The sequence below is a fragment of the Peromyscus eremicus genome, chromosome 22, assembly GCF_949786415.1.
Source record: "Peromyscus eremicus chromosome 22, PerEre_H2_v1, whole genome shotgun sequence".
In the NCBI taxonomy this organism is placed as follows: domain Eukaryota; kingdom Metazoa; phylum Chordata; class Mammalia; order Rodentia; family Cricetidae; genus Peromyscus; species Peromyscus eremicus.
Window position 1 is genome coordinate 15,755,238 of NC_081437.1, and position 24,953 is coordinate 15,780,190.

The 24,953-nt window shown below is 46.3% G+C and overlaps 1 protein-coding gene across 1 annotated transcript in view; it reads right to left on the bottom strand.

The window, feature by feature from the left end:
• The window catches only part of Vit (vitrin), a 130,019-nt gene that overhangs the window by 35,591 nt on the left and 69,475 nt on the right, over positions 1–24,953 (bottom strand). Inside the window, exons 5-7 of the mRNA XM_059248413.1 lie at positions 23,935–24,068; positions 17,012–17,089; positions 9,303–9,488 (exon numbers count right to left, since the gene is read on the bottom strand). Of these exons, the coding sequence (XP_059104396.1) occupies positions 9,303–9,488; positions 17,012–17,089; positions 23,935–24,068 (398 nt within the window). The remainder of the gene's footprint in view (positions 1–9,302; positions 9,489–17,011; positions 17,090–23,934; positions 24,069–24,953) is intronic.

Here is a 24,953-nt window from a genome sequence, read left to right on the forward strand (position 1 = left end):
CTGTCATTGATGGAAGTCAGGGCAGGAACTCAAGTAGGAACTCGAAGGAAGAAACCCTGGAAGAAAGGTGCTTGCTGGATTGCTTCCAGGTTCATGTTTGTCTGGCTTTCTTATAGCCCGGGACTACAAGACTAAGGAATGGTGCCGCCCATGGTGGGCAGGGACCTCCTACATCAGTTAAAAACCAAAACCATCTGTGGTGGTATTTTACTTGTACTGAAATGTGATTTTAATTGTATGTTAATAAATAAAGTTGCCTGGGGGTCAGAGCTATTACAGCCATAGCAAGAGCATGGCGGTGGTGGCGCACGCCTTTAATCCCAGCACTTGGTAGACAGAGCTAGGTAGATCTCTGTGTGTTCAAGGATACAGCCAACATTGGAGACACACGCCTTTAATCTCAATACCATAGAGGACCTGGAGGGCTGTACATACAGGCAGTGATGAAGCAGTCATATGTTTGGGTTTACAACCAATAAGAAGGCAGAACAGACAGTCTATATAAAGACAAACAGACAGGAAGTAGGCCCCTTTTTTCGGAGAGCTCTCTTGGCTGAAGCAGGAAGGGTAAGGCTCTTAGCTCTGACCTCTTGGCTTTCTTCTCTGAATCGGCTCTGTGTTTCTTATTTAATAAGATGGTTGGTTACATCTACATTTGGCGCCACTGAAGCCTTTGACTGGGTTCAAGAACCATCCTCTACTGACCAGCTTACATGTAGTCTGATCTGAGCAGGTGAGTCTAGGCTGGGTCAAGTTGACAGTTAAAGTGGGCCCAAGTATTGGAAACATGAAGGATGCTGAAGAGGAAGTAGAGACTCATGGACCAAAAGAACTGGAAAATGATTTGTTTAAAAAAAAAAAAAAGGAACAAGGCCAAATGCATTCAGTAGAACAGACTCTCCAATCAACCCAAAGGTGGTGGTCAGGCAGTGAAAAGCAAACGGGAGCTTGAGACTGAGAACATGACCTTGTTGCTATCCACCCCCTGCGGGAGGCCAGCTCCCACCTTTTAAAAGGGTTCCTATGAGGAGGAGAGAGGGATAAGAAACTTTTAGATAGAAAGGTAGCGAAGAGGAGAAAGACAGAAACAGAGGATAGCTTCGGGAGGACCTGGATCAAAACCCAACAGCCTCTTCAAAAGGGCTTTTTATAACGATGCCAAGGGGTGGGGCAAAAGACCTCCCCCTTGCTAGATCAAAGCATACCACACAGCCAAGTGTAGACCCTTCCAAACACCTGGTAACCACGTCCCTGGTCAAATCATCCCCTTATGCAGTCCTGCTGGGTAAAGCAAGCTTAGATTCTCGGACCCTGAGTAATTTGGGTCCCCACACCCCCAATGCAGGTCTGAGGCACATGGTGCATCTTGGTTATTTGCACTTTATCCCAGAGGTCAGTCTGAGGAGATTGACTAGGTGAGAGAATCTCTGGAGGGGACATAAGGTAATATAAGTCCTTGGGACTCTGACTTGATAATAGCTTCTTTTTTCTCTTACTGAGAACAGACTAAACAAAGATATTTCTTGAAGGTCAAAATGACTTGGTATGCCCCCACACTCTGCTAACCTGGAGCTGAGCTGGAGAAACCAAGGGCGACCATGGAAGTACATCTCTAGGATGCAAAACTAGAAGCAGCAAGCCCCTTGCCTAAGCTGATACCTGCTCCTGTAGGCTTCTGGTAGGCATCTTTGGAACCCTGCCTTTGAGTCCCTGTGGGGCATCTACAGGCTCAGCAGGTCCACACACACCCAGCAACTGATTTCTACTTTCATTTTGTCCCCTGCTGAGAGTGTCTCTGGTTCAGATAGTTTCTGCAATCTGTGGTTGGCTCCACCCTTGCGGGCTGCGGACATCTTGGCCACAGGAACGAGAGGAGAAAATGCCCCATGGCTTGGCCAGTTCTGACCCTGAAGCCAAGAAAACGGAGTATACATGGACAAAGGTGCCATTGTGCAGTTTATGGAGACCCACTTAATCCTGATGGAGGTTGTGGGAGGGATGGGGAATAGTTCTTACTCTCTTATCATGTATCAAACGAAGCAGAAGCTACTGGGCTGAAGAGGCGGCTTAATGGTTAAAAGCATTCGTTGTTCTTGAAGAGGAACGGGGTGGGGTGGGGTGATTCAATTCCCAGCATTCACATGGTGGCCCACTGCTTGGGGATATTTGATCACACTGGGAACCCCAAATTTGCATTTGCATTAATTCAGTAAAATTAACCTTGGGTCAGGAGGCTCAGTTAGCAATTAGTTGACAGAAAGTGATCATAGAGCTCAGAGGGCATCTGGAAGAGATAAAGAGATGCACAGGAAGTAGTAGGGAGGGTTTTGAGTGGCATGGCCTTTTCTATTTTGGTGGAGTGAAAGGTCAGTCTTTTTCAGAGACACCAGCAAGGAGAGAAGGTTAGCTGGGTGTTACTCAACCTCTCTGAGCTAGCAGGTTTTCACCCCAGCCTTTGAGTCTCGAGTTTTACTTATAAATAGAACGATAGGAATTTAGTTAAAGCTAACTTTAGTAGCAGTGACCGAGCCAGTGCCTATGGGAAACAGAATTCCCGCCAGGCCGCTGTCAGAGAAGCAGGCCGGTAACTGCAGAGTTGCAATTGCTGGCTGAAATAGCAGTAGATTAAGGCGCAGCCACTGTGCTGAAGGTAAAACCCACAACAGTCGACAACTCCAGTTCCAGAAGATGCAATGCCTTCTTCTGACCTCCGCAGGCACCAAGCACGCAGGTGGTGCACATACATATATCCAGGCTAATCACTTGTGCACATGCAATTAATTAAATAAAAGAATAAAACACAAAACACTAGGAGGGAGATATCAACACCTCTTCATGGCAGTCTTGGCCACTAGTCGTCATGCCATGTGGCCTCAAAGGGAGTAGCATAGTTCTTAGCCAGCACATAAGCTCCCAAGCAGGCCTGGTGTGTGCTGGTGGGAAGCCCCTAACCCACTCCCTGTCTGTATTCTGTGGGCCTCAGCGGTGTTGCCAAGACCTGCTGCAGCTTCTGTGGCAGCACTGAGCCATGAAAGGCCGCAGGGCAGTGAATTTTGAGTCCTGGGTTGTTGCGATTCAGAGGCGCTTTCCTGGGAGAGAATGCGCTTCTCTCCTCCAAGCATAATGGATGTCCCCAAGCAAGATGCGCTCTGTCCTTTCTTGGGAGAGGATAAAGGTTTTTCTTGATCTTTTAAGTGAGTTTCCCCAAGCATGAACCACAGAGAGCATCTCTTTTTAGGCGTCTAAGAGCCTGGTTACTGAATCCTTAGGAATGGCTATCGAAACCTGTAATGAAATCGCCTCTGGGATAGGAAGATTGGGCAAAGGCCTGGGTTACTTTATGCCGTCCTTACTTTCCTTACAGGTTTCTTCACAAGTCTGGGCCTGAGGGCAGTGTATCGTGTTGGCCCAACTGGTTTAAGGCTCTATTAACTTCAAATCGAATGGTGGTGGATTTGGGCAGTTAGAATCATGCAGAGTAGCAATGAGAAAGACAGCTGAAGCTCTCACCTGGATGGGAGCCAGGACTGTGTCGGCTGCTCGCGTAGGCAGTGGGGGACCACAGACCTGAAATCACAGCTGGACTGGTCAGAGCATGAATGTGAAGCTAGCTGCTCTCATTCTTTCCGTGAGTCAACCTAGCAAGCCCGGACCAAGGTCAGAACCGAGGCAAGGCTTTTGTGCTGTCTGAACCTGCCCTGGGGGAGGCATTGGACTGGAAAATAAATATGTAGATAATAAATAAGTAAATAAATAGGTAGACAGACAAATAAATAGATGAAGTCGATCGGATTTAGAACAGTGGCTGGACATTCCGGGCACTAAACACCCCTGCGTTTTATGATTGGCGAAGTACGTCCCTTTATTCACAAGGGCCATATTTCTTAGATTTCCTTGTCCTCAGAAATAATTCCCCTCAACTGTGCCACTTGTGGGGAGGTTAAAGTAATCCTTCAACAGAAATGTCACTTAACATTTTGCAATTTGCCTAAGCGGCATCAACACGAAGTTGGTACAAATAGCGTTAGCTCTCCGTCAGTTTTAGAGGCAGCCAATGGGTTAGCCTTGAGTATTTTGGGAGAGAGTCAAACATATTTCAGCACTCATTGCTTACTGGGCAGTTTCTCTGAAGGAAGACTTTATAGGGAGACAAGAGATGGAGGAGTTCACAAAGAGAAACACAGAGCCTCTTTGGGGAAGAAGTTAGCTGAGAGAAGGAGCCATGTTTCAAAGGTGGTAATGAGAAGATTCTTACTTCTTTTAGGACTGTCCATGGTGGATTCCCCCCCCCCCATTTTGTCTTGGTTTCATTTATGTAACATAAACTCAAAGCAGCTTTATTTTTTTGTACAATTTGTAAAAGTAACCTAGGCTCACCGTATAGACGTTTTCTCTATATACGATGCATGGCAAGGGACCATTGTTGATTGTCTATCCAGCGCTGGCTGGCCTCTGGTTTATACAACACACAAGCGCAGGACCGTGTGTGTGTGTGTGTGTGTGTGTGTGTGTGTGTGTGTGTGTGTGTGTGTGGTTGGGGGGGTCCATGTTGCGCCTCACTGCTTTGACTGAGCAATCTACCACAGGCCAGTCTTCTCACACCAGCCAGTGCCCATGCCCATCAGCTTTTTGGTTATTTATTTTTTATTAATTTTTAAGGTTAGCATGTGAAGTCACGGGTTTCATTATGACATTGTCTACATACATAGCATTATCGTATGCTCCTATTCATGTCCCGCCCTCCAATACTTTCCCCCACCTTCTCTCCCCCCTTGGGGGTCCCTTCCTTAATTGCACCCCCCAAATATCCCTCCCCATTTCCATGTCCCATATATTCCACCACCCTCTTACCCTCTGTTCTCCACTTTTTTTTCTTTTAGACCCCTTCTCCCCAAGTCCCTGTTCTACTTGTATCTGTCTCTCTCTTCACACACACACAGACACACACACACACACACACACACACACACACACACACACACACACACAAATCTAGATGGGAGAAAACATGGGATATTTGTCTTTTGGACTGCGCCTCATTTTGCTAAAAGTAACGATCTCTACTTCCCTCCATTCTTCTGGAAAATGCCATAGTTGCATTTTCCTCCATGGCTGAATAGCATTTCTGTGTGCACATGCAGTGCATTTGAGCAGCTGTACGGTAACTTGACCCGTACTTCTAATGGTGGGTGAGTAAACCTTCGTTTCTCTTCACGTGACCATGTCCCATGGCCGTTCTTCCCACCCGTGGATCACACTTACCTTACAATTCATTCTTGGCAAATTCTATCATTTCTCCACACTCTTGCCCACACTGTGTGTTTCAGTTTGCAGTATGAATTGTGTGTGTGTGTGTGTGTGTGTGTGTGTGTGAGAGAGAGAGAGAGAGAGAGAGAGAGAGAGAGAGAGAGAGAGATTTTGCTGTTTATTTGGCACTTATTTCATTCCTGATGAGTTGAATATCTTTTGTTGTTTTGGTTTGGTTTGGTGTTTTGAGACAGGGTTTCTCTGGGTAGCCCCTGGTTGTCCTGGAACTCACTTGGTAGCCCAGACTGGCCCCGAACTCACAGAGATCCACCTACCTCTGCCTCCTGAGTGCTGGGATTAAAGGCATGCGCCACCACTGCCCAGCTTGAATATTTTTAAAAAAGAATACATTTATTGGCCATTTGCAGCTCTGCTGTAGTTTGCCTGGTCATGGTCTTTCTCCATTTTTCTTTTGGAATGCTTGTCTTTTGAAAGATTGAATTTCAAGAAAAACCTTCTCCAGATACCTTAAGGGAGAAAGACTTCCACAGGTGACAGAAATACTGGTGATAAGGAAAGGGCGCGTGGAAGGCACGCACTGGCAGACACTGGTCTCTCCCTGCCCGGTTCCTCCATCTCCTCCTAGTCCTTGCCCAAGGCTGGAGGGGAAAATGAATGACCCTGGCCATTTCTGGACCTCGTCACTAGGTGGCGCTCTTCTACCCCTCTGGTCTCTCTACTGTGCATACATTTAATGCTATGCTCCCAGTGGCCACCCAAATGCTTCTTAAAGTGAACCTGACTGGGCAAACAATGCACGCTTCTACATCTGAGAGATCCCAGCTGACCCAGCGGGACCTGCAGCTTGTCAATCTTTGCAGAACTCTTTTCTAACAACAGCTATGGATCTGGCTCTCCAGGTGGCTCTCTCTGGCGCCGGGTGCTCCTGGGGGGCGCCGGTGCCATCTTTGGCCTCTCCTGTGAAGACGGCCTTATTCCTGTCCTGTGAGAAGTCTCTGTGCCCCTGGCTCTTGGCTTATTGCTCCTAGCCTTCACTTGGTGGTGTTGTTGTTGTTTTTTTTCCTGACGTCTTGGCTTGTATATTCACGGGTCAGTGAATGGGCTGCGGTGTGTCCAGCACCCTTTTCCTGGGAGTCCTCTCACACCTCAGCATGCTTTCGTGAACTGAGAGTGCTCCTGTCTCTTCTGCATCTAAATATTGATGTATTTGGTTGTCAACCTATCCCTAAGGCAATGGTTCTCAACTTGTGGGTCGTGACTCCCTTGGGGTCGCCTATCAGATATTAAATTACAATTCCTGACAGTAACAAAATCACAGTTATGAAGTAGCAATGAAATAACTTTCTGGTTGGGGGTCACCCCAACATGAGAATCTCTATTTAAGGGCCGCAACATTAGGAAGGTTGAGAAGCACTCAGAGTCTAAGGTGTTGTGTTCTGCCTGAGAGGATGCTTTTGTAAACCTCAGTGTAGGAGGACTTTCAGGCCTGAAACACAGGTGGGCCCTGTTCTAGCCCCACAGGAGTGAGGTGTCCTAAGCTGAAGGGATCAGCGATGGATCTTAGTGCATTGAGGTGGGACAGTCACTGACATATCCTAGAATGTTGTCCGATGACACGTAGTAGGCATTCAATAAATATTTCTTAAATGAATTAGGCTTTGTTTGAACATCTCAGTCACACCCACTTCTAGCATCTCTCTGTTTAAGTCATACATACAAAAGGAGGGAAATACAGTAACAACTAACTTGTCTATCAACACTGTAAGAAGTACTGTAACCCTTGAATACAGTTCCTCAAGTTGTGGTGACCCCCAACCATAAAATTATTTTCGTTGCTACTTCACAAATGTAATTTTGCTTCTGTTATGAATTGTAATGTAAATATCTGTGTTTTCCAATGGTCTTAGGTGACCCCTGTGAAAGGGTCATTCTGCCCCCAAAGGGGTTGCAACCCATAGGTTGAGAACAGCTGATCTAGGACCAAAGGGGGTGGTGACTCAGGTTCTGGTTCATAGGAATGGGGTTTCTTTAGGAGTGATGAAAATGTTCTAGAATTTGATTGTGGCAATGGCCATGTAACTATGGATATACTAAACCCCCCTGAATAAGAACTTTAAATGGGTGAATTGTATGGGATGAGAGGAGTGTCTTGATACAACTGTTATTTTGAATGGACAAATGCACTTGGACATCCAAATCTGCTTCTTTTCATGCATGCAGAATGCCTTTGAGTGGGTAATGCCATGGCTAAGAAGTCCTTCTCCCCTGCCTACCTGGGCTCCTGTCTTAACAGCTATGGTGCCCGCTACACAGAGGCCTCTCTTTCCCCGAGGATGGGCCCGGCAGTGTGTGGGTTGCCTGGATGCCTGTGCTGTGCAAGTAAGAAAAAAGAACACTGATGGGCTGGGAGGCTGCTGTCAAAGCCCCTGTCCCAAAGCCAGGAATAGCAAAGCTTTGCCAGGTTGGGAGTCACTACTTCAGGGTTTTTTTTGAGGAGTTTGCGGCCAAATTGGCATCGAGATTCCCAAGCTGCCAGGAGAAGCCAAGTAAAGAAGCCACAAGCCACTGTTCTCTGTTGCATAAGAACCGGTGCCCTCTGGGAAAGACAAGAGCTGATTCAGGTACTCGAATGGGTTAGAGAGAATGGAGGAACCTAGAGCCAAGAGCTTGAGATGTAACGGAAAAAAAGCTCTGGTTCTGGGGACTCCTGTGAACCCTGGTCACCCAGCACCAGAGACTGCTTCTCTCTCGTGGCCAGGTATCATTAACTTGTGTTAATATTAGTCCAGCTGACCATGAATAGGATGGGGTGGGGAGCACGTCCGATGTATTTCGAAACTTCACAAAATTATTTTTATGGTTCTCTGACATGGGACCTTTAGGTCACAACTTCTCCCACGAGGCAGCGATAAAGTAGAAAGTTTACAGTGGAATCAGTGACAAGACTATAATAAAGCATGCAATATACTTGGCCCATGAATGCACGCATGTTGAGTGTCCTGACAGTTATTATTAATTACTGACAATGATAGGGGAGCCCAGCAGCCTCCGATCTTGCCACTTGGTTCTTCCCAAAATATGGCCCTCTGTGGATCAGAGTTTTGCTGATACGTTTGCTGATGGCAAGGATTCCAGGGGTTGGCATGTGGATTCCTGCTCCGCTTGCTCACCCGTGTGACCTGGGGCTTGCACCCCCATCATCTTATTCCTTAGTTTATTCACGGTAACAATGGATTCTCTCAAGTTAGACGTCCTATGGATCTGCCCCACAGAACGGTCATGATCCAGCAAGTTCTATGATCTATGTGTAAGTTGCTTAGAAAACTGCCCAGTGCCTTGAAAGTACGAATTCTCCCGTAGAAAATAAAAGGATGGGCAAACAGGTGTCTGGAATCTGCTAGGGTAGAGTAGGGTCATGCTGCATGGCAATAATAGTGATTGAAAACTAGGAATGAGGCTGAAAACAAGGCCCAGGGAATTTCCTCCAAGAGGGGAAATATGTCACCGGACAGGAAATATTCGGAGAAACCTTCCAAGATAATAGCGATCCCACTGCACAATTTCCCATTCCCCTCACCAGGAAGCGATTTGAACTGATGATACAGGTGCTCTTTATCTCAGGATGGTGAAGATAGATGTCTGTGTAGAGACTGGAGATTGTATTATGTGACAAGCAAACTTATCGGCTATCTGACATCCCAAAGGGATTCTTTTATCTAAAGACGTCTGGGTGTGGGCCATTTATTACTTAAGGAAACAAAATCCAGTAACCCAGCAATGGGGAGAGCTAAGTCTCCTGTCTTCCTCAACTGAGCTTTTGGAGGAAGGGCGATCTTGTCAAGGTAATGTTTCACATACTCTCCTATCTTTGTGGGTATGGCAACAGTAGTTGTGTTTCGAGCCTAGAAGACACAACCTGCTTCCCACCCCAAGGCAAGGGCTGGGCACTGCATACCAGATTCCAACAAAGCTGTTCCTCTAAAGATACACCACCTGCTCTTGCAGTACACAACATACATGGCCCACCTACTCACCCGTATCCTGGCTCCTGTGGCCCACGGGTTGGGGTCTGGGGTCACTGGTTACAGATGCTGTGAATGGCTTCAATGTGGCTCTGTGGGTAGCCTCAGCTACTGGGATAGCTAAAGCCTGTGTCAGGGTGACAGGTTGTGTGGTGGTCCCTGTAATAGATGGCTTCTCATAGGCTTTTGTGGTCTCACCTGTAAGAAAACAGAATTGCGTTGGTGTCTACAAAATAGCCTGTAGGACTTAGAGGACCACGAGTCAAATAAATGTTTGTTGAACACCACTGGCTTTTAGAAGACGCCTGTATTGGTTGTAGTGGAGGGTGGGATCTAGATACATAGTCCATACAATTTCAGAGCAATAAGCCAAGCAACAACCAAAGATTAAACAGCACACTTGAGTGACAGTTCAAAACTGTCATAGCAACATAGAAGAGGCAGAACATGATTGGTTGCCTGATTGCTTTGCCGGGCACCATAAGCAATGGTTTTTACTCCTTCCTTCCTTTCGAACCCCTATTTCTCTTCCTCCCTTCTCCCCTTCTATCACCCTGCCATCTCAACTGCAATTGGCCTATGGATACACGGCTCTTCCGGGGCCTCCACTATGGCGCACTCTTAGAGAACGCGTTTTGGTTTAAGTAGGTTCACGGCCAGTCAACTGACTCCTCCTGGCCCCAGATGTCTTGCCAATAACAGGGATAATGGAACTAACTAAACGGCAAGGATCATCTAGGTTCTAAATTAGGAAGATTTTGATTGTTTCACAGGTTTTTATCCTTTGGCAATTTCTTATGCGTATATACTGACTTTGGGGAGCATTTTCACTTCCCATTACCCTCTCTCATCATCCCCCACCCTGGAACCCCTTTTCTTCCCAACAGGTTCCCTCCTACTTGATGTCTTATATTTGATTCACTGAGTCGCTTGCAGGAGTATGAGTAGGAGGTTATTCTTTTAAGAATTTATTTTTGGGCCGGGCGGTGGTGGCGCACACCTTTAATCCCAGCACTTGGGAGGCAGAGCCAGGCGGATCTCTGTGAGTTCAAGGCCAGCCTGGGCTACCAAGTGAGTTCCAGGAAAGGCGCAAAGCTACACAGAAAAACCCTGTCTCGAAAAACCGCAAAAAAAAAAGAATTTATTTTTATTCTTTTTTTAAAAAAGATTCATTTAGTTTTATTTCATTTGCATTGGTGTTTTGCCTGAATGCATGTCTGTGTGAGGGTGTTGGATCCCCTGGAACTGGAGTTACAGAGAGTTGTGAGCTGCCATGTGGGTGCTGGGAATTGAACCTGGGTCCTTTGGAAGAGCAGTCAGTGTTCTTAACCACTGAGCCATCTTTCCAACATCCTTACTTTCAGTCTTAATTTTGTATATATGTGTGTGTCTATGTGTCTATGCATTTGACCACAGTGTCAGTGAAGGTCACAATGGGAGTCAGATCCCTTGGAGATGGAGTTAGAGGTGGTTGTAAATAGCCCTACATGGGTGCTGAGAATTGAACCCAGGTCCTCTGCAAGAGCAGCAAGTGCTTTTAACCCCTGAGCCATCTCTCAAGCCCGAGTGAGAGGTCATTTCCAGGAGCGAGGGGAACAGATACAAGGCTCCAGTTAGTGCTCCAATTGCTCAGAGAGTCTCAGTGAAGGTTTAGGGAAAGAGAGGCTATGCCGTGAATGCTGGGGACTATCTTGGAGACCTCGGGCCAGGGCTGTAGAGAGACATGATGGTCTCCCCCATGACCAGCTCCTCAGGTCTAGATCTACTGCCAATGGCTACTGGGCACCCAGTGGAATATTAATGCTTCTATAACTGTGAATCTGGTGTCGTGGGGGCTGCTGTTATACATTACCCTAAGTTTGGTGGCTTAAAGCAATAGAGATTCATTTTCTTACGGCTCTGGAGACCAGGATTCCAAAGTAAGGACTCCTGGGCCAGGTTTAAGGCCTCAGCAGCACCGAGCTTCCTCCAATAAGCCCGAAGGTAGGTGTGATTCTTGCACCAGCCAAGTTCATCTGGATTGGCCTGTGGCTGCTTCTAGGTTAGCATCCTGACTTGTTTTCTCTGCTCTGTCTTTGTAAGACCTCCTTTTCTCAGGGTGTGAAGTCATTTTCCTCTACTTTCTTTCTGTGGAGATGTGTGTGATGGTATTCAGGGTCCACACAGATAATCGACGATAAACATCCAACGTCAAGACCCTTAATCATATTAGCAGAAATGCTCCTCTCCATGTAAGGGCACACTCGGATTCCAGTGATTGAGATTTGAGTATCTTTTTGAGGGGGACTTTTCAGCCTACCATAGCATCCTGGATCTAGTTGATGCATTTTAGGCACATGGAAAAGCCGGCCAAGGGGGTCAAAAGATGCCTCTTTCTCCATCCAACTTGCCGTTTGATGCTGTATAGTGAGTGTGCATGGTACAGCACCCCAGGAGAGCCGTGTTAGAACTCCAGTCCTGCAGACCAACATTTGGTGGGTGTTCAGACCCACCGCCCTACACTGGCACCTGCTCCCTTCTGTACCCTGACCCTGTCACCTTGCAGGGGTGAATCACATCACTAATTTGGGACGCCAGGCCAGACGAGAACCAAATCCAGCATCAGGGTCCAATGTAGCCATTCCATCTGCTCTTGCGGGCGGGAAGCAGATTTCTCATTTTCATTGACCCTGTTCCTTGCCAACCGTTAGCCATCTTTAAATCAGTCGGAAGACCAGGCCAGAGGATCATTAGCGAGCCATGGATGGCTTCTGGGCTTCAGCTGGCATCTGCACCATCCTGGGGGCCAAGCCAAAGCTGCCTGATGTATGACATTTCCCTTACTTTAAAGGACAGCCATTAATAATAAGTCCTAGAGAAGTGTTTAATTTCTCAAGAGGGATCCTCTGCCTTATGCTGTTGCTAGAAGGCTTTGGCGCCTCTTGAGGGAGATGTGGGCCCAGGTTTGCCTTGCTTCATCTAGGGAGGAGATGAATAGGACTGCTTGTCAATTTTGATCCAATGATTCATTTCGAGAGACATATAAATAATCAGGCAGTATATATATTTTTTTACTTTCAAATAATCAATTCAGCCATAAAGCAGCCAAACAAAGCTTTTACTAGAACATCTTCCCATCATAAACTTATTAGAGTTTGAAAGTCACAATTATCTTTTTCTTCCCCAGCTGTCCAGATTCTAGGCTCCCGACTACCCCAGTCACCTCGGTGTGTGAACATTCATTTTCAAGAGAGCTAGAGATTCAATGTCATGAGGGCAGCCAATGGGTTACTCGACAGGATCCAGCTGCTTTCAAATACTTGATCCATTTACTCAAGAGTCATCTCTCTGGTCCTATGCGGGCTGTTTTTGCTCATCCCCTGTCACAGATTAGAACCATCTTTAACATGAAGGAAGAGGATGCCGCTCTTGTGGTCCTAACTTCTCCCAGTTCCTTATTGAGTATTTCACTCGTGGTTCATTTTGAACACAATACCTAGTCAGATAGTTTCTGCAGACAGTGTCAGATACATGGAAGGTTTGTCTCCTCTCAAACGTTTTCACAGACATGCTGTAGGCTCTCCGCATGTTGCTCATTTGGGCATGGCCAAGAACAGCTCCCAGGCACCCTCTCAAAAGCGGCAGATGGAGCCCCGGAACTCCCTGCCCCGGCAGCCGAGTAGAGTTGAGCAGATCGGGGTTACAGATGCAGCCCCCAGGAGCTGTTCCCAGAGAGGCTGATTCATCAGATCTCAGATGGGCCATGGAATTTTGATGTAAGAACCGTAGCCCAGGCCAGACTGGGCTTCTAGCACCGTCATCGACAGTCTTGCTTCTAAAGCTACCCGAACCTGTCATTTTTTTTGGGGGAGGGGTCGGTTTCGAGACAGGGTCTCTCTGTGTAGCTTTGCGCCTTTCCTGGAGCTCACTTGGTAGTCCAGGTTGGCCTCGAACTCACAGAGATCCACCTGGCTCTGCCTCCCGAGTGCTGGGATTAAAGGCGTGTGCCACCACCGCCCCCGAACCTGTCTTTTATGAGTGGGGACAGTCATGCCTACTTGGGAGGGCTGCTGCCGTAATTTGGGCAAAGTGTATAAGTCACCCCGTGTTTGGCACATGTAGGAATCCAATAAATGGTAGGAGATGACATTTCACATCACGTTTTGTTTCCCCCTCTGCAGCGGGCAGCATTGTGCTTTGGTGGCTGGGAAGAGGACAGAAGCCAAGTCTGAGTGCTGGGGGAAGATTTGGTTCTTCTCATCACTAGCTCATTCTGAGCCTCAGGGCTGTACACCAGGGCAGGAGATCTAAGATCCACTGCCCAGCCACTATATGTTGGCACTTTGGAGGATTTTTACGTAGGTGTCCCCGATGAAGATGGTCACAGTTTCGGAAGTAGACACAAACATTTCTATTTTTAAGCTAAGGAACAGGCTTCTTAAGAGGTCCAGGAGCGTTCCCATTTACAGGGTTGAAAGGAAGCAGAGGCAAGGTTAGAAGTCAAGGTTGGAAGTCAAACTCATGCTCTCTGTCCACTAAAAGGGAACAAGTAGAAGGCGGGCCTTGGTCACTTGAGAATTCCTGAAGGTATCACAAGGTCTTGGTGGCGATCTCACCGAAGCTTTCTGTCAGGAGTGGCAACAGGGTGGCTGTGGTGGATAAGGGTCATGAGGGCAGGGGATGCCTGGGAGGTGAAACTCATGTAGTGAGCAACAGCCTGACCTTCCTCCAGGGCAGGGCTTAGCAAACAGCCAAGGGGAGGCAGAAGGGTATTTTCCTGGCACTCTTTCTCAGTAGCAGATTTCCTTAGCCTTCTTTGGCCCTGACATCAGGAACGTGCCTTTCCAGTTTTCTGGTGCATTTCTGCAAATCAACACTTACCTGTTTTTATTTAGCCCAGAGCACATGGGAGGTGGGAGCCAAGTAGCAGCTGCCCGCTTAATGGTTGCTAACTGCCTGGGAGAGACAGCCTTTACATTTCAGGCAATATCTGTCCCCAGCGTGAGCCCTGCAAGGCAAATCAGATACCTTCCAGGCTTCAAGTGAGATAATTTGCCACTGAAGACGCTGGCTATGCTTTGGCGGGGTCATCCTAACCTAATTTATCTATTAACGCATTCTTTTGAGAGCCTAGTAAGCATTTCATGCAGCATGCTGAGACCCGAACCATGGTTGGCCCTGCATCTACCTCTTCTCTGCTTTGTGTGGTTTCTGAAGGAATTTGATCCCTTAGGAAGAGTAGCAATGAGACCACTCTTTCATGGGTCTCACTGGAACTTTTTTTTACTTGAATTATTAAGAACTCACCCCACGCAGGCATGCCCTTTTAAAGAGACAGAGCGAGACCCCAAGCATCCCTTTGATATTGGCACACTCGTCACTGAGCTTGGGCCCTGCACACAGGAGGTACTCGGCGGTGAGCGAATGGGTGAACGGAGGAACGTACTCTTTGAGATGCTGTCAAATGTGAACGATCTAGAACTGAGGAACCGATATAATGCCTGGTGATATGGCACAGAAACTTGAAGTGGTGTGGCAATGGGGACAAGCGACATCAGTAATGGTTGTGCTTTCACAGTGTGGCTTTTGGACACTTTATAGATTTAAATAGAAGGAGGAGGAGGAAAAGTCCCAGGGCTCACCTGAGCCACTTGAAGATGCTACAGAGTCATAGAGATAAGTTTTGGTGGGTGGGGACAATTCAGCTTGGCCGTGGCTGGTGTAGATATGGGGAGCTTTGCATAGACCTCTGCTGCCTGGGGCTTTGAGACCAAACGGATTCCAAAACTCCAAGGCAGCGTCTCTTCTCCTTGCTTTCCCCCCACAGCTGTTACCTGCTTTAGGGGGATACGACCCATCAGTCTCCAAGGAACCAGCTACAGTGGCACCCTTGGGGAAATTGCTAAATCCTTCTAAAGCAGGATAAGATACTGGCGCTCTCTGCCTCAGGCTGTTGTAGCTCAGGGCTCTGGCACAGAGGGAGGACTTGGCAGGTAGCTGTGAGCACCAGATGTTGTGTGGGACCCTTCCCATTTTTCAGGTTCGGTCTGAGGGCTGAAGCCAGAAGGACCTGCACAGTACTTTCTATACCAGGAAATTTGCCCCTGAGCTTCCCACACCTGTGGTCATTCCAGGGTCATCTGCACAGTCACCAGCCTCCCCATTCAGTGAGGGAGAGAACAGTCAGAGGGTTGCTTGGCAATGGTAACTCCACACTTGAGATTTCTAAGGTTATCAGTGGCGTTAGCACATCCCTGGCCAGACCCTCAACAGCTCCAGATCAGGTGAGACAGGAGAGGAAGGTGACCTCACTTCAGAGCAACTCAGGCCCCGGGGCAGTCTAAAGAGAAGCCCAGAGTTCTGAGTGCAAGGGCTGCTGGTCCCTGGGGTGGTATGCTAGGAACGGAAGGAAGGGGTAGGGAGCGGACAAGAGTCGACTAGATAAAACAGGACCCAGTTATCTGCACACATCACCTCTTCAGAAATCACCAGATGGACAGCAGGCTGCAGACACGGATGAAACAGAAACTATTAGGAGGCTCTGTCATGTGCTCTCCTTCCCATGTCCTCACCAAAGGAAGACAGGACATACCTCAGATCTGGCTCTTAAGGGATCACCCCACTGTGGGGGATGGGGACAGCTGTGTTCCTGCAACTCAATAAATATGTCATGATCGCTTCAGCGATTCAAGTGTCGTAAAAGGTATAGGTGAGGCAGTCACAACATGAAAGACAGGCAGCTCCCAACGTGTCTGTGGAGACTCATCAGACTGGGAGTCTGCACGTCGGGTGGCTAGCAGGAGAAAAATCTAGCACAGCGATTTAGGGAGTGGAGTTTGGAGCCAGGCAGTCTGAGCTTGACTCTGAACTTTCCCAATTCCTCGCTGTTTGTCAGTGAAAATCTCACTCGCCTTCTCCGAGCTCTGTTTTCTGCAAACTGTGCATTAGGGTAAGAACAGGGCATCTGGGTCGCACTCCGGGCTGACTAAAAACTACCAAGGAAAGGTCTTGTCACAGTGCCTTGCACACGGTAAATATTCAAGAAATGCTAGCTCTGGACATTCTAGAGCCATGTCCGCCCTACATCCACGAGTAGAACTTGAACCAAATCCGTTCACCCTCCGCCTTGTTTCTGGAATGCCAAATCCTGTGAGAAAGCACCTGACTGTGTGAGAAATCAGAGCGCCTTCCAAGGCAGCACCACAGAGGGCACCATACTGGATTTATTTAGCACAGGAATTCCTTAGTCTCCACCGTTCCCGTGGAGGCTGGCTCAGGTGAGCCCCTCAGAAGCGCGTTTTGTCCTGACTCAGATTCATTGCCTGGCTGCTTGCTGTTAGTGAATAAGCCCCAGGGTTCTCTCTCCTTCCCTTTGCTTTATAGCCAAGCGGAGGCAGCCTCTTCCCTTTCAGTTGCCAGGAAACGTTTCTAGGCACAAGGTCATTATCATCGTCTAAAGTAACAGCACAATGAAATTCCAGGTCCCAGTCGCCCTGAATGAAGATGGCACAGATACAGAGACAGTATCCGATCGTGAAAACAACAAAAAAACCCTTCACTCCCAAACCACGTCTGTCTGATCGCATTGGTTGAGGTGCCAGGTTCCTGGCATCATTAACGCACCTCTAGGGTCAGCGGGACTTGACTGGGGAAGATGTGAATTCCCACACCGTCGCCTAAAACACGACATTACACGTTTATGGACTCAGACAGCTTGGATGAAATACCGCGCGAGCACTTGCCTGCTTTGGCAGCTGGATGTTTGGACGATGAATATGTAAGAGCCGATGGGTAGGTTACGCCCTTTTGGGGTTTACTTTCTGCAAAAGAAGAGGGGAGAGGAATTTATTTCCGGGGCTGGTTTTTAGATCTTTCAGTGCTGATAAGTGGATTATCTCTTTCCAGTTTCTCTCTCTTGAGTTCAGTAACATCTGCCGCCCTTGCACTGAGTTGTTGTTGATTACAATCGGAGAGTCAAGTGGCGTTTTGTTTTCCCGTGGAGCATTTGTTTTTATTAATAATAGAATGGGAGTAATAAAATCTGCATGACTCAGAGTTGCTTAACATTAGCAATTTCTTATTTTGCTCTGGAAGATGTGACACGTAAGCTAACCGGGCTCTGAATGTGCAATTACAGAAATAGATGGATGCAAAACATTTCACACATCCCCCTTTCAGGTCTTGGACTGGCTGTCTGTGGATGGATGGTCGCCTCTCACTTTCACAGACCCTGTCCGACCCATTTGAATTCCCGGGCATCAGGGACACTTGAAAGTAATTGTATAGAGGTCCTCCTTGAAAACAACCATTGGTGGTCACTCGGGGAGAGACATTAGATGCAAGGCAAAGGGAAAGAGCAGTCTTGTCTAACAAGGACACAATAGAAGCAGAAAAAAGAAAGACGTCAGGCCATCAGAGCTGGATCAGCAATGATCTGGCAGAGAAGTGAGTAGTTATCAAGCCTGGGGTGACTGAAATTGCCCCAGAAGGCTATTTCCCGCAGAGTCATCTAATTTCCAAGAAATGCCTGTGGGCTTTGTTCTATAGTTAAGTTGAAAGTGCCCATGGAATTCAGATAGTCTCCTCCCCAACCCGTTACAAGTTCGTTTGTCTGTTCGGAGCTGTCAAGATCCCAGGGCCATAACAGTGTCTCATGTAGTTAATGACATGAGGAAATATCTTTAAGGATTTGTGTGTGTGTGTGTGTGTGCATGCGCGTGCACATGCAGAGGCTAGATCTCCTGGAACTGGAATCTCGGGCATTTATGAGGACTTCAATGTAGGTGCTGGGAACCAAACGCCAGATTTTCGCAAGAGCATCAAGTACTCTTAACCACTGACCCATCTCTCTAGCCCCATGGGGGAATATCTTTTTGTTTTGTTTTGGTTTTGGTCCTTTGGTTTTTTTGAGACAGGGTTTCTCTGTGTAGCTTTGGAACATTTCCTGGAACTCACTCTGTAGACCAGGCGGGCCTCGAACTCACAGAGATCCACCTGCCTCTGCCTCCTGAGTGCTGGGATTAAAGGCATGCGCCACCACCACCCGGCTTATGGGGGAATATCTTAATGTTTAGGTCCTGGCTACAATCTCATTGCCCTCACTGGGGAAGGGGTGTCACTTGCTATCATATTTATATGAAAGCATTAATCTCGCAACCCAGGGACATCCTTGGAGAGAATGGTAAGGGGTAGTGTCATGTGGGGAGTGGAGTGAGTAGGCCAGAATACGACCCACGAATGTGCCAAACATCCCATTGACACAGGAATTGTGAGATCTCCAAAAGTGCCTGAGACTAAGAAAAACTGGGTTTCTATTTCTATTTTACTTTTTCATTTTATTTTTATTTTTATGGTCCTGAGGATCAAAGCCAGGGGCCTTCACATGCCAGGTAAATGCTCTCCCACTGAGCTACACCCCAGCCCTTATTTTAACTTTTAATTAGCTGCTATAATCTTCAAGACTATATTTTTTTTTCATTGTGAAAATATAAATAATGACATGACCTCTAAAAAGTTACAGGGATGTAATGAAAAAATGAAATTAAAAAGTGTTTGGAGCTGGATATGTCCACAAAGATGCAAAACCTTATTCAGACATTACCTGTAAGTTCCATTCAAAGGCAAAAAAATGAGGGAAACATTCTGGCTGACAGGTGCCTCTTACTTCATCACATTAAAACCATCTGGGGAGCAGAACGGGTCATTTCCAAGTCCTCAGCCGTGTCTGGGCCTGCTCTGAGCAGACCCTGGTTGAGGCTGCTTCGGACCTCATGAGGGCCTCCTGGCTGTGGGCCACAACGAGTTCACACAGAGAGAAGCTGAGGCCTCGCCTCTACCCATTTACTATTCTTCTCATGACTAAAACTGAGGAGTTCTTAGTGTTTCTATTTAGGAGGCAAGTGAGCATCGGCTCAGCTGTCTGAAATGTGGATCAAAGTACAGAGAGCAGTTGTTAGGGGACCTGCACTGGCCTCACACAAGTCCGCACTGTCCAAGGATCGCGAGGACCAAAACCACACATCCCATCTCTCCCCGACACCTCCCAGAGCCCCAAGGCAGATTAATTAAAGAAGCACAGTGACCTATAAAAATTAGAAATAAAAATCCAGAAGAAGGTCACACAGGCACCCGAGCCTTCTGAAGAGGGTTCTGACATGATCAGGTTGTACTTGTTGGCTGTGAACTTCTGAATCACAGGGTATCCTGGGCTATAACCTTATGAGACAGTGCCCTCCCTAACTTCCCTTTGAAAGAGGACTCCTACTCATTGCATAAGCACATGAGCTTATTATCTTTGGCCACAACTATTTTCTGTTAAATGTCACAAGGTAGGATGAGGGGAGATGGAAGTTGAGAGATTTATAGGGAATAAACTTACTAAACTGATTTTTATTGCAAAAATGAAAAGCGAACAGCAACTGATATCTGTAACACTCCATGTCTCCCCTTTCTAGGAATGAAGTTTTCCTTTTTATTTATTTATTTATTTATTTATTTATTTATTTTATTTTTTTGGTTTTTTGAGACAGGGTTTCTCTGTGTAGCTTTGCGCCTTTCCTGGGACTCACTTGGTAGCCCAGGCTGGCCTCGAACTCACAGAGATCCGCCTGGCTCTGCCTCCCGAGTGCTGGGATTAAAGGCGTGTGCCACCACCGCCCGGTGAAGTTTTCCTTTTTAAAGCCCTGGTGTGATTCCTGTACACCACACTGAGTTGTAAGTTCGAATACTTAGGCAGAAATTGCTTGATATATTCCTAGGTGGGGGTTATATTTCTCTCTACACAACTAGACACTGATATTGTCTGCTGCTGAATGTCTTTCTGTATGCTGTGAATATGTGTTGCTCTGATTGGTTGATAAATAAAGCTGCATTGGCCTATGGCAGGGCAGGATAAGGTTAGGCGGTGCATTGAAACTGAAGAGGAAAGGAAGAAGGGTGGAGTTGGGGGAGACACCAGCCTGCTGCCCAAGGAGCAACAAGATGCCAGCAGACCGTTAAAACCGAGGCCACCTGGCAATATATAGATTAATAGAAATGGGTTGAGTTTAGTTATAAGAGGTGGCTAACAAGAAGCCTGACCCATAGCCATACAGTTTGTAAATAATATAAGCCTCTGTGTGTTTACTTGGGACCAAGTGTCTGCAGGATGTGGGTGGGAGAGATTCATGCAGCCGCAGGGGCCCAGCAGGATCGGAGAAACTTCCCTCTACAATTGTCATTTGGTCTCTGCCCTGAATTCTTTGTTATAACTTACTCTGTGGTTGATGCCCTTCCATGATCTGATAAAGAAACCATACTTAACTGTATAACTTAGCAGGCTCAGGGAAACAGGGATTGCCCAATTGGAGAAGAGTCTGTTTTTTCTTTTGTCCCAATTCTGACAGATGGAGGAAATAAGGGTTTGGGACCTGGGATGCCTAATGGGGATCAGAAAACCACCTAGTCTGGAAGAGCCATGGTCTAATGAGACATCTCTCTCCCCACTGGGAATTTCTCCTTAGGATAATCCCATCACATCCAATCTTGCTGGGAGGCCAGGCAGCTTTGAGCTAGAATCTAGTTTTAAATTCTATGGAACTTCCTTAGAGAAACTAGGAGATTGAGATCTTGAGCAATGAGAGGGTAAGGTGAGCATAGGACATTATTTTGTGCTCCATATCAAATGTGACAGGTCAAAAGAATGAGCAGCTTTCACTGTCCAATCTCAGGGGACATGAAATACAATAACATGATGATGATTTGTCGGGTCTGGTGGATAATAGCATACAATATTTTAAAGAAAAAAAAATGAGTGAGTCCACAGTCCACATTAAAAACAACAGTACAGGGGGCATGGGGGAGCCACTAATGTGGAAGGAACGACACAATAGGAAAAATTATAATTTTGCAGTTACAGTTTGCCCTGTTTCTGTAGCATCCGAATCTGTGATGCTACTAATCTGCAATTAAAATACCGGGAAACAATTTGCAGCTGTACTGAACTTGCATGTGGTTGCTTGTCATCGTTTCCTCAACAACAGAGTGGAACAGCTACTTACACATTGCTAGGTACTGAATGAATCTAGAGACGATTCCATGATACGAGAAGACGCCCACAGGTTATATGCAGACAAGGTACCATGGTACACAAGGCACTTGAACAGCTTGTAGATTTTGGTACCCTGAGAAGCACGGACTAGTGTCTTATTTGTGAAGCCAGGATGGGCAATGGGTGTTAGAATGGCTGAGTAAGCATTACTGGAGAATAAGTTACTCAAGCTGTTTAAAGTATCACCCTGCTTGCTAATTAATTCCACATACCTTGGCCCCGGAGAAGTATATTATACTAGCCAAACAATCAAATTTGGTATCGGCAACAATTAAAGAAACTGGCAGTATAGCCCTTTGATATGGCCATTGTACTATATGACACTATGGAGATTTGATGATATAACCTGTCCTTTCCCAAATATTTAAGTTGAGGGCCTGGAGTGATGGCTCAGTGGTTAAGAGCACACGCTGCTCTTGCAGAGGACCTGAGTTTGGTTCCCAGCACCCACATGATGGCTCACAACCGTCTGTAACTCCAGTCCCAGGGGTTCTGATATCCTCTTCTGGCCTTTGTGAGCACCAGGCACACACATAGTTCACATACATAACATGCAGGCAAAACACTCATATACATAAAAATAAAAATAAATAAATATATCTTTAGATATACATACCGAAGATGAATCCAATCACTCACAAAAGAACTTGGCCCCATTTTGGGTCAATACTGTAGGATACACTACTAGATAACTGGCCTAGACTTCATAGACGTCATTATTATTCATGATGACAAGATGTGATGTGCTGGGGGAATTAAAAGAGACTGAAAGGACATGACAACTAAATGCTAGGTATAATAGGATCATATCACAGATCCAAGAAAAAAAAGGGAATAAATTATTATGAGGATGTGAATAAGAACTCATTACTAGACAAATACCATGGCAGGCTCCTAATAACTCAGTTAAGAACTAGGCCTCAGTTCCTGCATCTTAAAACTGGACAGACAGTTTCTGAGGAAGCCATGAACAAAAGGCAATCGATCACCAATGCCCCTGACAGTAAGGATGAGGAGAATTGCATGTACTAGGTCTGGGCCAACTCCCTCCCACCCCCAGATACCTCAAGGCAATAACCAAATAAAGACAAAGCATGGGACTTGTCCAGACTTGCCCAAGAATGGAAAAGCTATAGCCTTAGCCGACTCCTGCTAGCCCTAACCAATTAGAAACGTACTAATATGATTGCCACTGGCATAAGCCAATCATAGATAAAATGATCTAACTCACCCTGAAACTCCCCTTAGCTGTGCTTAAAAGGAGCTTACAAGTCCCTCTGTACATTTTGTATGTACAGGTGAATGACCTCACATGCATGCTGGTATAATAAACGCTCTTGTTGATTGCATTGTGACTGGTGGTCTTTTATGGGACTTCTTGCAGACCCTAACAGTCACATTAATGTTTACTTTCAGATGTGGTATAGTTACTCAGGAAAACGTTGGTGCTCCTAGAGACACGTGGGACAGTACTTACAGATGAAATGTCAAGGATGTTTGCAAGCACTTTCCAGAAAAGTTATTTTTAAATGATAGATATGCAAGTAGGTATAACAAAAACATTAACAGTTAAGGATAGGTATTCACTGTGATACATTTTAAATTTTCTGTTACTTTATTTTCAAAATAAAGGACTGGATTGGAGAAATAAACAAAAATGGGAGAAGCAGTTCACGGTGGCTCAGGGAGAGCTGGTTACTTTTCCCTTGTGAGACTATGCTACTGGAGTTTTGAGAGGGAGCGAGAGAGTCAGAATTATTATCTGTAAGACTTCCATGGTGCTAGAGAGTTGAGCTGAATAGTGAAGCAATGAATTGAACAAAAATTCATAATAATCTAAAATAAAATTGTGGCTCATTCTTTCCCTCCTGTGCTGCCTCCCATCCATCTCCCAGAGAGCTCAAGGAAAAATGTTCTAGATATGGGGTCCATCTGGCCTACCTGAAGGACTAGTTTTGTTTTTCTTTTTTTTAAAAAAAACAACTTGATAAACCTGATTCAATATACTCAAAGTTGGACTGGACTTGCAGACAACCAAGATGCAGTTAAAATGAGCAGCGGATGCACTATTTCCAGATTTGACTTTGTAGTGATTTTTCATGTAATTATAGTTGGTTTTAAATACTCAGCGCTAGTTACTGTTTGAGAAAGGTCAGAGGCACAACAAAACCCAGTATCAGAGCTTTATTAGGAGGGGCGGGCAGGGCGGGGGTGCAGGGGTGGAGGGGTGAGGGGGGATGGGGATGCACACGCGCAGGTGGGCTTACGGAACAACGCCATGCATGCACAGATTGCATGACGCTGCTGCACGCATTTGCGCAATCACGCAGCGCCCTGATAGTGTAAGAAGGAAGACCCCTTACTTAGCTACTGAACTGCGCATGTGCAGTCTATAGCTGGAGTGGCAGGATCCTAACAATTATTATCCATTAGTTCACAGTTCTCGTTTTCGGAATGAATGCTTCATATATTTCTGAAATGAGGTGGGCTATAATATGCAAAAACTAAAAGCAACTGAGGGACTACGTTCGATCCTGGTGTTACCTCGGAGGTCTGTCTTCAGGGTGTGACCGTTACCTGAGATGATGAAGGACTCTCTCCATCTGGGCAGCGATAAAGACTGAACACCATTAGCGTAACTTCCTTTGTACCCGGACTGCCCAGCGACTTTCCGGACAAGTATTTTCCCTCCTGAATTATCCAGCACACCACTATGAAAAGAAGAAAAACAAGCTTACACAGAAGAAGGTGTAGAAATACTGCCTGACACCAACACACCTGTCTCTGTCTTTGCTCAGACACAGGAAAGGTTAAAGGAAAGTTTGCTTTGACTTGCAGCCCAAACCCCAAGCATGGTGTTTCCACCCCTGGACTTGGGACCTGGTCTCCAGGTCAAGTGTTCTTTTCTTCTTGGCTCTTACGACTCAATTTTCTTATTTCCCAGCTTCCCCATTCTTATTCTTTTGTGGTGTATTTCTGGTCTTGTCTTTTTAAAAAATAATTAATTACTTTTAATGAATTAAATAAGTTAATTATTTTTTAATTAATTAATTCTTTTTTGATTAATTACTTATTTTTTTCTTTTTTTAGACAGGGTTTTGCTGTGTAAATCTGGCTCACTATGCAGAGCAGGTTGGCCTCAAGCTCAGAAATTGGCCTGCCTCTGCCTCCTGAGTGCTGAGATTAAAGGTGTGTGCTACCACACTTAGCCTTTCCTTTTTCCTCCACCCTAGTTTTAAATCCCATGGAACTTCCTTAGAGAGATTCTCTGTTTGTGGAAAATAAGTTAATAGCCTCCCGAATTCCTGTTTGTCCCTTCAGACCTCTCTATTCATCCTCCCAATGGGTAGTGATACCTCTTTCTGAATAGTTTCTCTGCTCTCTCAGACATCGGTCCAAGGAAACCACTCCAGTCCCTCCCTCCCTCCCTCCCTCCCTCCCTCCCTCCCTCCCTCCCTCTCTCCCTCCTTCCTTCCTTTCTTTCCTTCTTCTGAGACAAGGTTTCCCTATGTGTCCCAGGCTAGCCTCAAAGCGCATTACTTAAGCCAAGCTGGCCTTGAACTCCTAACCCTCTTGCCTCCTCCTCTACGTCTGGC